This window comes from Micrasema longulum, unplaced genomic scaffold (assembly GCF_059751315.1).
Source record: "Micrasema longulum isolate JH-2025_06_02 unplaced genomic scaffold, ASM5975131v1 h1tg000340l, whole genome shotgun sequence".
In the NCBI taxonomy this organism is placed as follows: Eukaryota; Metazoa; Arthropoda; class Insecta; order Trichoptera; family Brachycentridae; genus Micrasema; species Micrasema longulum.
This window is the reverse complement of record NW_028277543.1, coordinates 1,072,830-1,091,729: the sequence shown is the minus strand read 5'-3', so window position 1 is coordinate 1,091,729 and position 18,900 is coordinate 1,072,830. Positions and strand designations below refer to the sequence as shown.

General features: G+C 32.0%; 1 protein-coding gene across 1 annotated transcript in view; it reads left to right on the top strand.

The window, feature by feature from the left end:
* Positions 1 to 18,900, top strand: part of gol (ring finger protein goliath) — a 180,913-nt gene that overhangs the window by 123,859 nt on the left and 38,154 nt on the right. Inside the window, exons 4-5 of the mRNA XM_088225244.1 lie at positions 6,859 to 7,041; positions 13,165 to 13,261. Of these exons, the coding sequence (XP_088081370.1) occupies positions 6,859 to 7,041; positions 13,165 to 13,261 (280 nt within the window). The remainder of the gene's footprint in view (positions 1 to 6,858; positions 7,042 to 13,164; positions 13,262 to 18,900) is intronic.

Genomic DNA, 18,900 nt, shown 5'->3' with positions numbered 1-18,900 from the left:
GTTTTATAAGAGTATTCAATGCTCCATCCCCATTACACCATGGTTTGAAATCGAAAAGCAATCAAAATTGAACATCTCTTTAATATCAAGAATGAGAATAGGACATTGTCTCGTTGCCCCGTATTTATCGAGAATAGGTGTCTTTACTTCGGCAATGTGTCTTTGTGAAAATGACGATGAGACATTAGATCATCTGTTTTTTTACTGTCCCCTCTACGAAAGAAGCGATTTCCTTCAAAATATTTGTGAAGAATATAATACGTTCCCTCTCAACGTAAAATTTTTACTTGCCCAGAATGATTTGGATACTTATTTACTTCTGACTAAATTCTTAAGGACAAATAATAAAAATATTTGAATTTGTTAAATATGCCAAATTTAAATAATAAGTTTAATTGAATGTCCCTCTTTACTTTTGGCCCAAAATTTCATGTTATGTTTACGTTTAATTTAGACGGTAATAATATTTTATTGTCACATAACTCTTTCATGCTGATTTTAACTACCTCACATTATATTATATTTTTTCGTGGGTCGGGGTTTTTTTTTTGTCGTTCACTGAAGCGTATATTCTTTAAATTTCTTATTCTTGTTTCTAAGAGCCAAAATCAATCGCAAACGAGTGGAGGCGTATAAAATTAAAAAAAAAAAGCACCAGTAGTGCAGTAATAATACTCTGCTTTCAACAAAATTTAACGGTTTGCTTCCACAATTTTTAAAACGAACTACCTCTGACGCAGCGTGGGATTTTGCACAAGATGAAGTCTTATTGTCATAATCAACCATACTTCACCATTATGTCATTTCTTTTGCCGTTAATTTCATTTTTTTACTTTGCCTTTTTCCACATAATGTTTTTTTTCAATTACTGTTTTATTGCTATTAATATCCTGTCATTAACTTTATATTTACTTGTTATTTTCAATAATAATAAATGTATTAATTGATGGCACGTAATTTAATGTTTTTGCCTAAAGAAAGTTTTATAAATACATCGTTTTTCATTCAATATTCTACATTACTTTTTATACTAAAGTCCGAGGAGGAATTAGGGCGCGGGACGGGCGATTTGAACAAAAAACATTAAAGTCCCATAGTTATTTGATAGTCCATACTTTAAATGTTTTTTTCTTAAATATTCTTATCAAAACCCTATAAATTAAAAAAACAGCGATAAATTGTTGTTTTACTTTGAGAGATACATTTGAAACAGTTTTACAACTTCAAACCGCTCTCCTGAACAATTTACCAAATGTGACTTCCTGCATTTCAGCTACTGCCCAAGTAAATAGATAAATAAACAGACATTAGATTCGCCAGATCATTCTAGATTTCCCATCATTTGACCGGATTTTAAAGTCACTAGGCTCCGGGCAGTCTTGGCCCAGGTAGTACTGCCCAATGCAGGGTTTCCGAAAGTTTTTCAGCAACGGAACACTTAGCAAATTCTAAAATTTTAACAGAACACTAAGCTACAATAAACTACAATTATCACCTTATGAGAACAGTGTTACAATATTTGAGTTTGTCCAAATGTTCGTAGACAGGTGAATCTCTTCACAACAATGAAGGTTTCAGCTCTTTAACTTCACTTAAATCAACAAATGGAAGAAATGAAGAAACATGGATGTTCAAACATGGTGAATGTTACACAGAGTGTAAAGTGGCCACTTAAACCAGCCAATGACAGGTATAAGCCCTGTTAATGCCTAGACTTCCATATTCCTTTATTTAAGGTATTCTCCATCCCTGTTGTAAATTGAGAATAGTGTTGATCACAAAAACAGCATTTCTCAATTTGCAGAGAGTACCCACGGCACTAGAAAAATCTTACAAAATAGATACTGATGGGAAGATTAATGCCTCCAGAAATCTAGTTCTCTTAATTAAATAAAAACAAATAGACAACCTAAGATGTGCATTTTGCAGAAAACAGCCAGCCCTAGTAAAACTCTGATGTATGTTGTGTCATTATGAAACATATAGTTATCTTAAATATATGAAAGTAGATAAAAACATAAGTATTTTAATTTTATAAATTTATTTATTAAAAAATGCCTGTAATAAAAAAAACACGTCTTAATAAAGGATGTCACCTTATACAGTCAAAGTATTATTTAATATAAGATCAGGTTGTTTTCTGCAAAACTTATATTTAAGGTTGTGTTTTCAGCCAGACAGAAATTCCTTTAACGCATAGTTAACTTATTTTTAAAGTTATTATAATAAATAAATGCGCAACTGTGTGATCAATATTCAAAAGTAGATATATTTTAAATAATATGTATGACATTTACATTTACATTTCTAGTAATATTATAAGTTTTGTATGATAAGTTATTTTATGTTATGTATAATTTTTATGTGACAACATTTACAATAACAATATTATGTGGAAGCCTCTAATTGGACTTTATGATATGTATTTATAGTATAATTGTATTTTATAAATTTATGGATGTCTCTCTTGGCTTTCCAATGAAATAAAATAAAATAAATGACCAACAATCAATTACCCGAATATAGATATAAAATAATATACTAAATGTTTTAAATATTTGTATATAAGCATTTACCGACTTTTCTGTGCCTACCGGTTTCGAGACATACTCGTCTCTTCGTCCGGGTACGAAAACATCTATCGCTTGGTAACCTTTTCCTTCCCAGCGTCGATTTAATATTTTTATTTCAAATCAGAGTAACTGATTAAATCAATTAGATTTTCATGATCACTTTCGCCTAAGCCTGCTTTAACCGTCATTTTTTTTGTGGAACACTATTCAGGCCCCCGGAACACAGTTTGGGAAACCCCGGCCTAGTGGGTTCGTGATGAGGAAGGCCATCGTTGTAGATTGAGGACGAAGCAGCGCGGTACCGTTGGCGATAAAAACGCCGGAAAACGCCAAAACGATAATTTAATTTATCGCTTAGTGTTTTTATCGTCTTATACAACTTTAATTAAAAATATATATTTGGTTGTGCACTCGTATACCAATCACACAAAAAATTTAATTTATGTAACAATTCAGTGCCCATTGTACCATGTGTAGTAAGGGGAAATACGTAATATATAAAAAAAAAATATCCTAGCTTGAATTTTTTAAGCCAATTTATGAATTTACTTGATCAATACCTTTTAATTAATATATATATATATATATATATTTGAACCCCTGTATTTAGTAGCCTTACGTGTCATGTACAAGGCTAAGGTACTCGGAGAAAATCGTTTTTGTTTGTCTTAGAAACGGGATGTTCGATCACTAATTTTGGTTTATTACCTTTATTAGTCCAATCACCATTGTTGCAAAGTCCAAGAACAGCGTACATTTATAAAAGCCTAAGAAATATTTTGAATGCTCAACTTATGAGACAAATTAATTTTGCTTTTTGCCGAAGCAAACTATCATATTGCAATTTCGCTTGGGAGGTTGCTCTCGTTCAATCCTTGAACCAGTAAAAATAGCACAAAAATGGATCATGAAGATCATTCTCAAAAAACCCTTGAGGTATTCAACGGAAGATTATTCGCTGAGTTAAAGATATTGGATGTAAGACAATTGTTTGTGAGGTGCCTACTACTTAAATTTTATGATAAATTAAGTGAGGTCAAAAGAACCCAACAAAATATAAACACTCGTTCAGCAACACAAATTATTTATTTATTTATTAATGAAATCACAGTCTTTATAGAAAACAAGGTACAAAAGAACAATTAAAAAAAGTAAGACCAATTACAGATTTCACACTAATTTATTATGAATGCAGGAGAAGAGGGGGAAAAGAATTGAATTCCAAAAAAGTAAAAATATAAATATTAAATAAATAGTACATAAAAAGAAGAAGACATTGTTTAGCTACTCTACTTTCCTCCCTCTCTCTCTGCTTCCATGAACATTAAAATTTATTTGTAAAAATTCACAACCAACAATAATTTATTAGATGCAGGTAGTAGATGTAAGTAAGTATAAATTAAGAGTTGAAATCAAAAGTAAAAGTTATAATTAAAATGAAACTGTATTGTCCCATTTGTATCAACCGCCTTTGGTAAAAAGCAATACAATGTAATTGCTCCAAAAATATTTAATGATTTATTGCCAAATATAAACTCAAAATGTAAAACAAATTTCAAAATAAAAATGAGCGAGAGATTTTTTTGAAAAATATATGTAATTAAAAAAACGTAGTACTTTGTATAATTGGTACACATATTATTTATACTTTTATGTATTTCATTGCTTTATATTTGATTTATTATATATTATACTATATTATTTACGTTTAAGTAACATGTATTCTTGGCACATATATTTTATATTTGTTTAATAACGATTTTTAATTTCTTACATTTGAATAGTTAGGCATTTATAATTAAGTAGTTTTAGTTTTTCTTTTTTATGTTATTGTTTTATTAGTATAGGAATACTTATGCTCTAAATATAGAAAATCTCCATCTTAGAACAGGCTGTGCCATGTTAGATGGAGATTATCATAAACAGGAAACACTCCGTTTTCATTTTACATTAATTGGTGTTATATAGATTCCCTGTTATTAAGTATGTATATTATTTTTTGCAATAAATTTATAAATAAAATAAATAAATAAATAAATGGCGCGTGATAACTACTTTTAACGACAGTGTGGATATCTGTTAAGGATATTCCATCTTTCCTGCATTCCGCTTTAAGATTATGGAATTATAAATGAAATATCAGATGCTCGATACTTTGTGAAGAAATATCATCGCATGGACAATAGTCATCATTCCTGAATTTAAACATATATAGGTAACTTCTCATAGCTCGGTGTACGGTAAAAATTTGGGTCGTTTCGAAAGTACTTTGGAGCTTTTCGTATTGCGAGTAGTTCAGTTTAAAAAACTGAGCAGAAATTGTCAAATTTAAATGATGTTAATCAATGATTTACACACATAAATATTTTCGATTGGCTTGCATAGATATTTACGAATGTTTAAAAAATAAGTTGTAAATTAAAAATGCTTGGTACACTCTAATTATTTATTTGACCATTTATCGCTTGCACCCTCTAATGGACATCTTCAGACTGGTAAATATTATACAGTGTCAGGATAATTTATATTTATTTATTTGTTCATTCAAAATTACACTCGTTTAAATATGAATGAACTTATTATTAAGGATTTTAGGCTGTGCCTGTGTCAAGCCATAATAATTAACAATAATAAATACATAGTAAAATTAATTAAATTAAATTATAATGACATGTGATGCAATAGAATAAGGATCCAGAAAAACCAGGTATAAATAATAAATAATTAAATTCCAAAGAATACAATGTTTTAAAAGTAATCGGATACCTATAAATATTAAAATATAAATTATTCAAATTTAAATTCATACATAATCAAATATCCAAAATAATAGTATCATTGAAATTAACAAAATAATAGTAAAATATAGTAGTATTGTAAAAAACGAAATAAAAGTATCAATAGAAATATATATATATATGCACAAAAACACCATTGAAAAGATAATTGAGATATGGTTTCTAGAAACTCACTCTATATTATAGTAAGAAATGAGAGTAATAAACAAAATTAAACAAAATTAAATAAGAGTAAGTATTAAATTAAATAATACAAAAATACGTAATGAAAAGACATTAAAATATCGATAAACAGTGTGTTTTTAAACCCTGTCACATCTGAAACCACGATGATTTGTATGGGCAAGAAGACATATTGGCACATTAAAATATTTTTTTAGAACGAATAAAATTTAAAAAAATAAAATATTAAAAAAAGCAAATGGTTGCTTACTTCTGCAGGGGTGAAACGAGAAGGGGGAAGGGGGTAGTCTGATACTGCCCCGCGCTCCCCTCTCTTCTCCTCTGCAGAAGTAAGCAACCATTTGTTTTTTTTGTATATATTTTTTAAATTTTTCTTTGTTCTAAATATGCTTATATGTCTTCTTGCCCATACTGATCATCGTGGTTTCGGATGTGACAGGGTTTAAAGAACACCCTGTATATATGAGCAAATAAAAGTATGGAAGGAAAGCAGATTTGTCAATTTTCGCTAATTACTAATATCGAACTTTAAAAAAATTGACAACCTCGTCCCTAGAAAACTAAATAATTACATTAAAAAAATAAGTCGAAATATATACAAAACATAATATTTCAATGAAACAGCGGGACAAAGTTATTGAAAATATGTGTTGGCGGTGTACTGTAAGGGAGGATTCTATTCTATAAAAATATTTATTTCAAACTAGGTCAAACTGAGGGTGAGTTTTAAAATTTTATGGTACATACAAATATTAGTATTACGAAATGGAAAAAAATATTTATGAAGAAAAAAACATATCAAAATTTAAAATAATGGTCAAGACATATGTGATAAATAATTTATAAATTAAATATATTTGCAATGTACATTAGAACACACATAACAATATGTATGATATGTGTGCCCTACTTTAAGATTTAAATAAAAAAATATAAAAAACATAGTAAATAATTTTGAAAAACGCAAAAGGTACCGACACATTTTTTTTGCCGAAAATTGTTGTCTTTTTGAGAAAGTGATAAAAAAACTGTGTTCAAAAACTTATCATCAAACTGCTCTTCTCCACCGCATACCCACTTAACAGCGTCGCTGTATTGTACATGTTTATATCGGGAGATTATTGGTCACGTCGTGACAGAAAGGTCAATAACGGTGACAGTCCGGATAAATCGGGACGAATGGGAACTTTAGCTATGTACCAAACTGTTATTTTTTGAGTGGCCTTTTTTATCTCGCCAATGTCCGCTTTTTTTCTAATGTTTCATAAGGCTTTTCTTATTCTCTAGTTTTGCATTGTTCCCAGGACGGCAAGTACGGCGAGGGGCACGTCGGGGACGCGTCCGGAGTGCTAGTCCACGTGGGGCAGCAAGGGGACCCCAATGACCACCGCGCCTGCGCCTTCCCCCTGACGGGGCACGAGGCCCTGGCCGGCAAGCGGCCCTGGGTGGCGCTCATCAAGCGCGGGGGCTGCAACTTCGAAGACAAGGTAAACTGGACTGTAAACCATCATTGTGTGATGCAACTACCTAACCTAACTTAAAGTAGGTTTCACACGAGGACAGGATAATAGTGTCCTGTCTATTGTATTGTCTTTGTGAGAACCCAACTTAACTATATTGGCACTGTATCAATGTGTAATGCAACTAAACAAGGCAACATCAGACAGGTGTCATCCGCGTGTCAAATGAGAAAATAATACTTTATGCTGTAGTCTGGTAAAACGCACATAAAATGAGGAAATCATACGATTTTGCCATTTTAAAACGAATCTTTTTTTTATTGCGCAATAATAAAAAAAATAAAAAACTAGATTTTTTGAAGGTATTTCTATTCTGCCAAAAGAAACTACGAGTAGTGAAAATTAGTTGGCCTCATGGTGTACTGGTTAGTGATCGACTGAAAAAAGATTTTCAGCCGATACCAAAACTTATTAAAATAAGTTAACAGTCTCTCCAAAACGCCTAAAATCAGGCGTTTTTATTGTTAAACATTATGAGTTAATTTAAATAAGTATTAAATAAAATACACAATGAAATAAAGGGCATAACTTTAATGAGTAAATTTGTTTATTTTTGGCGTTTTTTTGTTCTTAATGTTACACATATTACTTAAATCGAATACTTTATCAATGTACGCTATAGAAACATTAACTTATTAACTACGAAGGAATTATAAAAATATAAATATGAAAGATCTTAGTATATATATATGTATATATAGTTGGATAATTTATATAGCGCCATTTTTTGTGAAAATCACCTCAAGGGCGTTGTACAATTAATAAATATCCCAGTACGTCTTGCAGCTACAAAGCGCATGGACGCTTGGGATTCTAGTTCCTCGTTTTCAATTAAGATCAATAAAAAAATATAACAGATAGGAGCTAGATTACAGAACGTCTTGCAGCTACAGAGCGCATACACAGTTAGAAATTTAGCCCCCATTTACACATTTAAAAAATTGACAAATAAAGTTTTTGTATAAATGATATTTAAAAAAAATAATAATATGAGTAATAAAAAGGAGTAAGATTACAACACGTCTTGCAGCTACTAAGCGTATAGACGATAGGAATTCTAGAGCCCATTTACAAAATTTAGGTAGTTTAAAGTTGATATATGAAAGCTAGATAACCAATCATCGTGCAGCTACAAAGCGCATGGACGAGTGGGATTCTAGCAAAGTTAAAATGATATCAATATATTAGTATTACGACGCGTGCGGATGCTGATAATGCTATTTGACATTCCGACCGCAGGTTTCGGCTGGGTCGAAGTTTCGGCCAATTTTTAACCGAACCCGAAACCGCGGCTGAAACTCGTTTTACTCGCCGAAACCAAAACCATCACTTCAGTTGGTCACCAGCACTGGTTATTTGGTTTGCCTGGCATTAAGTAAATAGAAATTTTAATAAATAAATATTGTGCAATAAATGAGGGATGAAAATATAACTAAATGTGAGATCAGTGTGAACGGGGATATTCTGAATCAGCTAGAAGAATTTGTGTATCTGGGAAGTATGTTCACTAGGGATGGAAAGAGCAAGAAATATATTGAAAGGAGGGTGAGTGCCGGAAACAGGGTGAACGGTGCACTGTAATATACTTTGGCAAACAAATGTTTATCGCAGGAGGCTAAACTAGCAGTTTACAATTGAGTTATAGTGCCAACTCTAATGTATGGGAACGAAGTATGGAATTGGAAAAATTATGATGAAAGTAGGTTGAATGCTGTCGAGATGCGATCCCTCAGGCGAATGTGTGGTAAAACGATGTAGGTGCACAATTGTCGAGATCCGTGAACTGTGTAAGGCTAAGACATGCATTATCGACAGAATCAAAAATGGGGTGCCGCGTTGGTTTGGACATGTAGAGCGAATGGACAGCGAAAGAACGGCTAAAAGGATCTACGATGCGAATGTTGATGGATGCAGAAAACGAGGAGGACCGAGAAAGACATGGCGCGCTCAAGTCCATCAAATACTTGAAGATGGACATGTCGAGAGTAGGAATAATCGACGTGCATGCATGAGAAGATGTATGAATGTAGAGGAAGCGAGGTCTGTATTCAAAGATGGAGTGATATGGAGTTTAATCCTCCCTGCCCACCCCTACGGGGAAACGACGTGATGGTTTGTTGTTTTTGTTGTTGTTGCTGCAATAAATATTGATCAACCCTACGTTATTTGATGGTCCCGTGTGGATTGTTACCATGGTGGGAAATGAGCCTTACAGGTATGCGAAGATGCACCTTCCGTTTTCTAGCATTGTAATTTGCACATAAATTTAGAAAAAAATATGGATTCGCGTAGATTACAATTATTTTATGATTGATCTCTAATAAACGAACGATAATTCTAGAAAAAGTTTTTTTAACATCATGTTTTTTATTGTGTCTATCGTAAATTGAGATTCTGAGAATTGGCAACAAAGTGTACCCGTATTCGTCTCATGGAATTTATCGTTTTATTAGCGTATCACGCGGCGCGCGGCGCTCTGATAGTTTATCGGAGCGATTGTCGATATTATAATCGATAGGCTAGGAGTGTTATTGTCTGATACCCACGAGACAAAAAGTGACCCGGAGGACACCAGAAGTTCCGTCCATTAGACGAAATTACCAGAGCGGTTAATATGACGTTAACATACAAATAAGTGTTTAGGTTCTGTCTGTTTGTGTGGTCGCTTTAGACTGTGTTTTTTGTCGCGGTTTCTAACCATTTGTCGCATGCGAATGGCGCATTGTGGTATAAAACCCAACCTTGCATGGTTAGGGGTATTCGACTCCCCAATGTATTCTACTCTCAACCGGATATTCCTGTAGCTCAATCACAAGTAACTATCGACGTGCTTAAAAACATGCCAAGCATTTGAGCGATCCCGATGAACAATAATGAACATGCTTAAGTTATCGCAGTCATAAGTTAACGCGTGTGTAATTTCTAAGTCAACGCTCGTGTCGGTTTGTTTTCCTCGTAAATAAATACAGTTCATTGGCGAAAAATCGGCGTTTACTATCAAAAATAATACAATTCATTGCACTTGCAAAATAGTAAGGAGTATCTAATACAAAAAAGTGAAAATTACAATTACTATGGCGACTGATTTTCTTGACATTTGGCTTGCCAACCGCCGACTAAATGCAATAAATAGCATGATTAATAATAAACAAATAAAAAAAAACAGCAGTTTTGGATTATTTTTCATATTTACACCGGTGAAATTCAAATATGTGATTGCCCAGCAGGATTATACGTTGTTAAATATTTTTAATAAAAACCCTTATTAGCATAAAAAAAACAATACACACAGTAAAAAAAATGGAACACTTAAGGTTGAACTTGCCAAAAAAGAGTCTGGCTCTTGTGTTTGGCAAGTTAACAAAATAATATAAAAAAGAAACAAAAAATGTAAAACAAAATAATACCAATAAATAAAAAAATTTACAATTTTAAAAAATTGAAAAAATTTAACACTAATAAAAAAATAAATAATATGTCGCGAAATGTAAATATTTTGACATTTAATATCAGGTGTTCACGGATGTTCTATTGTGATCGCGAATACGATAAACCATGGTGAGAAATTGTTATCATGTCGCTTATTAGCACGTCGATAGTTATTTGTGATTGAGCTACTGAACTATCCAAACAAGGCAGCTCCTAAATGCAGGTACCCAATAACGATCCAACTGGATTGGCTGTAACATCAGACACCCGGGCGCGCTCTTTACCATCGTCGAGAGAATGATTGAGGGCAATAATCATCAGGGGCGAATCGTCCATATTTATTTATTTATTTTACGGACATTGTAATTTTCATGAAAAATTTTCAAGTCGTCAGCAAAACAAAGCAAGCGCAAAAAGCAAAAGCATTCATCAATGTCATTAACAAAAAATATGAAGAGCAAAGGTCCAAGAAGAGACCCTTGAGGCACCCCGCTGGGAACCCGTACCCAACTAGAAATACAATTATTAACCATTACCGCTTCTGACCTGTTGTCTATGTAAGAAGTAAACCATCTGAAGAGGTCGCCTCTAATACCGATTTTAGTTTATTTTTTTAATAGTAATTTGTGGTCGATTCGGTCGAAGCATTTACTGTAATCGGTGTAAATAACGTCTACCTGATGACTAAAACAGCTTGGCATTATTAATAAAGTTACTAGTTACACAACACATTTATTACGATGAATCTAGTATTCATTGTAGCGTTGTATTTTGTCGCCATTACTAAATATTGATAATTGACGTAACAGTTTTTTAATGTGTTTATTAAAAACGACAAAAAACGCCATTGGCACTTTGAGCATAAAGCCACCGATTTTTTCCCTAGCTGGTAACCTTGTTTTGTGAACTTCACCTTAAAATTTTGCAAAACTTTAGTTTTTATTCAATGTCAACAGTGATGTAAAATCAGGATGTGTATTTTTATTCTCGTTGTTTTCGTGGTTTTTATCGGACGAATTTTCTAGTGATTGTTTAAAATTGTTTTTTTCCCGTTAATGGGTTTGGCCAGAGAGAAGTCAGAATAAGAGATGCAACAAATGTATCCTTACTCGCGGTAAAAATTCGATCATTAAATTTTACGGCGAAGTTTCTTGAAAATGTATAAAAAATTATAAATGATTTTAACGAAAACGAACTTCTTTAAACGTCGTCACTATTTCGCATAAATCAACTAATGATAAGACAGTCGTTTATGATTTCCGATTTACTTACCGTCAACGGATCAATCGGCAGAACTGACTGAATGAGAGAACTTGAGACGTCACACGCGGAATAACTTCAGAAATAAAAAAAAATCTTTAATCAATCATACCGCTGATAATACAATACACAAACTGAAAAGCTTAGTTCAATAGTCTATTAACAAATTTATTTATTTTTTTAAACCGCTGCCCTAACTCGTTATTCAAACAATTTAATAAATAATATTATAGAGGTAGATAATTACACTTGTATACTAAATCGACTGTATTCAAGACAAAGGCTTCAAACCACAATATATGGAAAAAGCTTATTCCGGTTCTGGTGGTTTTTATCAGACGAATTTTCTAGCGATTTGTTTAAAGTTGTTTTTTTCCCGTTAGTGGGTTTGGGTAGAGAAAAGTCAGAAGAATTCCTTCATTTTAATAAATAATAGTAAGGATAATTCAACTTGTAAAATAAATCGTCTGTGTTCAGGACAAAGTTTTTACAACACAAGTATGGAAATGGTTCACATTACTTTAAACATGACGTTTTTAACTAATTACTTAGGTCTTGTATAATACAATATATTTCTATGTAGTATTTAAACCGCCAACTTTAGATACTGACGCAATCCTTAAAACACAAAAATAAAGCAACTTTTTTACCGAAATCGTGGCTTAAAGCCTTTGTCCTAAACACAGTCGAAATTAACTCGAAGTATAATAAAGAACTTCAGCCCTACAGGAAATTGGATACAGTAAATGTTTTCTTGCGCGCGATAAAAATTGGAGCATTAAATTGTACCGCAAAGTTTCTTAAAAATGTACGAAAAAACTAACTACTACTACTTTGAACGACGTCACTGGTTCATATGAATCAACCAATGATAGGAGAGTTATGGAAGATTTCCGGTTTTCTTGCCGTCAATGGACCAAAGGGCAGAACTTATCGAGAATATGCGGATGAGAACCTCTGACGTCGAACGCGGAGTTATTTCAGAAATACAAAACTTTAAATTATTAAAAATAAATTGAAAAAAATACTTTGGCATTGTTTAATAGTCTATTAACATTTTTTTCAAAAACACTAAACTTACTCATTGTATTTATTTAGGAACGTAACAATTTGATAAATCACTTAAAATAATACGGTTTTGTGTGTGAAATAGAACCAGAACCCTGGACGAGTGTTTTTGACTCGATGGCTACTCTGGATAGAGTAAATCGAGTAAGGAATGTCCGCCTCCGTAGTGTAGCTGTTGACGCGTTCGCTTAACGTGCCTTAGGTCCCGGGTTCGTTTGTAGAGTTGTTTAACACTGATCGCTGTCCTTGGATCTTATCGACCTTCACTGTTTTATAATTTCTTTATTACCAAACAAATTTTCACAATTTCTGTAAATTGTTTTTTCGTTTCAGGTTAAGAACGCTTACAAAAGTAACGCGTCCGGCGTTCTCATATACAACGACAAAATGCAAGCTACCTTGGACAAAATGAAGCTTCTGGACAAAACCAGTAAGTTGTTAATCTAATTTGAAACTATTATTAAGAGCAAACGCGGTCTGACTGTTCTTCATACAAACGTATTCCCGTATTCTCCCTGGATTATGTCATTAGAGCAGTGCTTTTTTACACACTATAGATATTTACTATTGACTTGTCTTTATTGTTTTGTTTTTTTAAGAAATTGTTTCATATGGATGCTAGGACTATGCAAAAACGCTTGAAAGCGCCCAGTTTTATCTGGCTGTAAAAAAGTTTGTTTTTAAATGTTTACAAACAGCATTTGCTTTTTATGAATCCCAATCAGATTCTTCCCTTACACTCCCTATAATTTCCACCCATTTATTTATTTTTAATGGATTTTCTGATTTTTTCTGCAAAAAAAGTCTATATTTGAAAATGGATTATTTTATGTTTTGGAATTCAATCATAAACAAGTACCTAGGTACCTACTTAAATTCAATATTAATAATTTTTAGCCTTGGAATTCAATCATAAACAAGTACCTAGGTACCTACTTCTCAATGAAAGGTCTTTTTCCTTTAATCCGGACAGTTTTTGCACGCTTTTACGACACAATCGGGCATTTTTATTTTCATTTAGTTTCAAATTAAATGTCAAGCTCGCGTGAAAACTCGACTGGCGGAATGACTAAATTCTCGTTGGACATGAGTTGAGTGTCAATTATTTAGAGGGCTCAGGGTAAAACGTGGTCTGACTTTTCTTCGCGATGATTTTTGCACGATTTTGATTTGAGCACGACAATAGCCAATCACGCGAGGAGATAAACGAAAAACGAATCCTTATGTAAATAGTAAATAGCTCAAAAATGGCAAAAATAAAAAACGTGTGTTCTTATTTCTTTATTAATCTGGTTATATATATAATTCTTCTGTTCGCGTGTATGTCACTTAAATTTTTAGTGTATGTTCGAGTGAGTCCCTGGATGATTTAGATGCACAATTGGACCCGGTAGGTGGCGCTGCGATTTCAATATCAAATGGCACATAGTATATACTTTATCGACAATCAAAAATTTTCGAGATTTTGCGTTTGCTGAACCAGCTAATAGCAGGCAATCCAACGTTCGGGCATGACAACGTCTGTCGGGTCCGCTAGTATTTATATATATTTTTACCGACATATTGAAACCATTGTATACATTCTATAATGCGTTTTCTTTTTATGAGATAAACAAAATGAAATAAAAAATGAAATAAAAAAAATTAAAGAAAAAATAACATACACCATACTAATATTAAAAGAGCATACCAAGATTATTGAAGTCAGGCAATTTTTAGTTTTTATATTATTCATTTAATGTAGGTTGATATTTAAAATATAAAAACAATATTAATGATTCGATTGGAGTTCGGTATCAATTTTATTGTTCATATAGATAATAAGAACAATAGAATCGTTAAAAATGCTTAAAAACGTGTTTATAATAATTATCATTAAGATAATTTGTAGATAATCATAAAATTTGACAACTTATTTTTTTTCGTTTATCATAATTTGTCTAGATAATATTTCGTAATGGAATATAAATTGATCCAACCCAGGTGAATTGATTTCCAAATCAAAGAAAATTAAGATATAAAATTCATTAAACATGTAAAACGAACCCTCTCTCTAATCACGACTTTTCACTCTATTAGAGAGGTGGGGTAAACCGTCCAGTGAATGAACGATTAAGGATTTTTTCATCTTTAAAAAATATTTTCGGTATGATAAAATTACTCTGGAATACTCTAATACCCGTATGCAGAGGTTTAGATCATCCTCAGTTATTAAAAAAGAAAATGTTTTTAGTATTTTGAGATATTCTGTCTAGATTTTTATCAATTAATCAATATATCAGAAATTATCCAAATCGCCAGCGAATGAACACTATTTTTAGTGAATGAACACAATAAAACCCAGTCAATGAACAGTTAAATTATTTTATTGAATCAATTTATAAACCTGAATATTATTCGTAATTTATTTATTTTATTTATTTATTTTTTACATATTTATTACAGCAATTTACAAGTAATTATTTATACAACAAATTAATTAAGTAGTAAAAGTAAACATATATATATTTTATTTTTGCTGTTGGTTCATCTAAACTGCTTAACTCGGGATTACTTCCCAGTTCTAAGGCAGTAAATTATGTATTTTATAATAATATTAAAAAGTAGTTTTTTAAAATTACAGTTTTATCATTATGTGTGCTTTTTCAGTCTTAAAAGTAAACAATAAATATCCAGAAAAAACATAAATAATACCCAAATCTCTATATCCTAAGTCATTACTAGTAAAACATAAAACCAGCTTACGTCCTTCTACATCGGACAACAATTTCTCTGACTCCCTCCGACTAATATGAATTAAAAATGCAGTCAACACCTTCCTCAGCCTGGCAATCCCACCACATTTCCACGAATTATAATTTTGTAAAATTGTTTTAAAGTAATAAGCATATAAAAAATGTATAAATAATAAACAATACCGTAGTTCCTACTACAATGAAAATAAAAGGCCGCAAAATTATGCCAAAAGTAGCTAAATAAATAAATAAGAAACATGATTTTTTGGCAATATTTATAAAAATATATTAAATCAATAAATACCTTTGCATATCTCTAAGCATATAATTATAACGGCACTTTTCAGATCACAAAAAAAGACGTCACGACTAAAAATCGGAGTATTAATGCAGTGCCCTATACATCACTGGGTGCAGATAAGAAAATGATGATGATGATACAAATTATATTGTACAATTTTTGAATCATCTGTTGTAAATATCGTATAAAATATTTTGTTTTTTAGCCAGGAATGTTTTATGTAAACATATTACAACAGAGATGAAGAACATTAAAGAGAAGGGAATATATAAGTCTAGGCATCCAACATAGTCAACCAACAAATGTATTTTAAATATTCGGAAGGTACTTCAGATTAAGTATAAAATCATAATGGTACTTTTAGATAGGGATGATTTCATTTCATGCACAATGCTTTATTTAACATCCTTGAAATTAACGTCGTCAAAAGAAAACAATCCACGTCTGGAGCAATCAGGAATTCTAGCCCAACCCGGAATTAAATTTTAAAAATGTTTTCGTGTACACGTGAATATTTAAAAATTTTGGAGTAGGATGAAATATCTCAAAAACGCACGCAAAAATAAATAAAAAATGTTAAAAATAGTATTCATTTTAAAATCGTAAATAACGACGTCACTCCTTATATCTACGTGTAGTATTTCCGGTTTCCGCTTTAAAGCCCCCGCACCTTGTAAGGAACGTTTTGACCATAGAAAAAAAACAGTTTAATTTGTGATTGAAAAGTTTTGACATTTCAACAGCGTTTTGGCGGCGAATAATTCAATTACGATCTACGACCTGAAATCCGGCAAATAATACTTTGTTGACATTTCAACCAGAGATTATGTCAACTTTCTAGGTTTTTCTAAATTGAAACGTCCGTAAAACAACCATAACATAGAAATGAGCAAATTACGACTAATTAAATGAAGTAATAAAAGCAATTTATTTATTTATTTATTTATTTTGTTTATTAAGAAAAACAACAGCAATACAAAGAAATATACACAACATTATAAAAAAAAACATTAAAAAAAAACATATTCCATAGATTCTTGTCAGTTTTGTTATTGGCTGGAGAAATACAACTTACCGCGGTCAGTGAAAGTAAGAACGCCAACCGTTTCATGACGTCACTACTGAAAAGTGACACACTGATTACAGTCATTTGGCGCGGAATTTGATAAATGTAACTTTAAAAAATCATATCTTTGTAAATAATGCACAAAAAAAAATTTGCTTAGTTAAAAATAATTAGAAAACAGTGGAATTCCTCATTGGAATCACCCAGCACATGTTGGACACCGGCATAATTAACTTCAGAAATGTCTGGGATTCGGGGTCTTACAAAACTGATAACATTCTCCGACTTTATCAGTTTAAATTTCATCATTTTCCATAAGCACGACGCCCTCAAATATCGCATTCTCTTTTTACTTTCAAATCGGATAATAACATACTTTCCAAATAAGTTCACTAAATAAGTCACCCAGGACTCTTTCGTTGGTTGCCTTTTTTTGACATTTATTTTGGAAACTTTTCTTTGCTTAGTTCGCTGTTTTAAATTTTGGTTTATCTCAATATTTAATTATGGTTTTTGTATTTCTTTATTTTTATTCTTCGTATCACTTTTTCTTATCTTTTCGTTTTTCTCTTCAATTTTTTGTCCTAGTGTTTGTATTTCAACATCTTTCCTTTTATTTTAAATATCAATTCTTACATTTTCTTGTCTCTTAAATTTTTCGTTTTTGCGCTTGTATTTCCTAGGCCATCTTTTTCTTTTTATTCTTGATCTCGTCTTCTTTTCTTGTCTTCGTCTTGTTTTTTCAAATATTCTTGGTATTTCTTACCCTTCAAGCCAAACGGGATAGGTTTTATTGTCTAAACAGTTTTCTTTTTACCTAATGCTATTTCAGGATACTTCTAAAATCAAGTAGCATCGGGTTTCTTCTAAGAAAGAGCAGTAGCTTCGGCGGCCTTTAAAGTTAAAGTATTAAAATTCGGATCCGCAGTAGGTACTCGTCTAGATTGGAATCGGCTGCATCAATGCCATTGAACGGGGGTAGTTAATACTAAATTTATCTCAACAGAGAGGGAAACCACTTTTGAGAAGAAAATATGGAAGTCTAGGCATTTACAGGGCATTGACTGGTTTAATTGGCCACTTTACACACTGTGTGACATTCACTGTTCTGCCCATGTTTGAACATCCACATTTCCTCAACTCTTCCATCTGTTGACCCTTGTGAAGTAAAAGAGCTGAAACCTTTATCACGTGGGTGAGATTCATCCGGCTGAACCAAATCACCTACTAGGCAACGCTTGAAAACAATTTTCCAATTTTTATACTTTTTCTTTTACCAGGTAGTTAATTCAACAATGTTTGTGAGGAAATGGGAAGAAATCCAGCCAGTCTGCAAGCATTCAGATATACTCAAACATTGTTAGTTAATACTAGTTCATTCACTGGAATAGAAAAACCAGAAATTGAATTGTTAATTTTGTGTCACTAATTTCTAATACACTGTAGTAAATTTACTAGCTTTTCAAAATTTACGGAGGTACCAGAGAATGAACGCCCGTTCATTAATAGGACTAAGACATTTTCGTGGGCCAGTAAAGGAACACTCGGTAATTTAATAAATATCGCCTATACATGAGAAAAATTAATCTAAATCAAAGAAGAAGGCATGTTCCACAAAAATACTAATTCATTTGATTATTTTAGTGTCCAGCGTAGCCACAGAGTTATCGACAAAAACACATTTTTCTTACACAACATTATTTTTGGTACGTGTATTTTGTACATACACAAATCTGGATTTCTCCCAAGGGGGAGTAGGTATATATTTTTTATTAATATCCCTACAGAGATGAGGAAGAATTTTTTCAAATTCAGGATTATGGATATTCGAGCGTTTACAGGGCTTATGACCTGTCATTGGCTGGGTTAAGTGGCCACTTTACGTATTACAACATTCCCCATTCCGCTTATTAGCGAATATCGACACAGGTAACATTTTTTTGATTTTTGTATATATGTTATAAAAT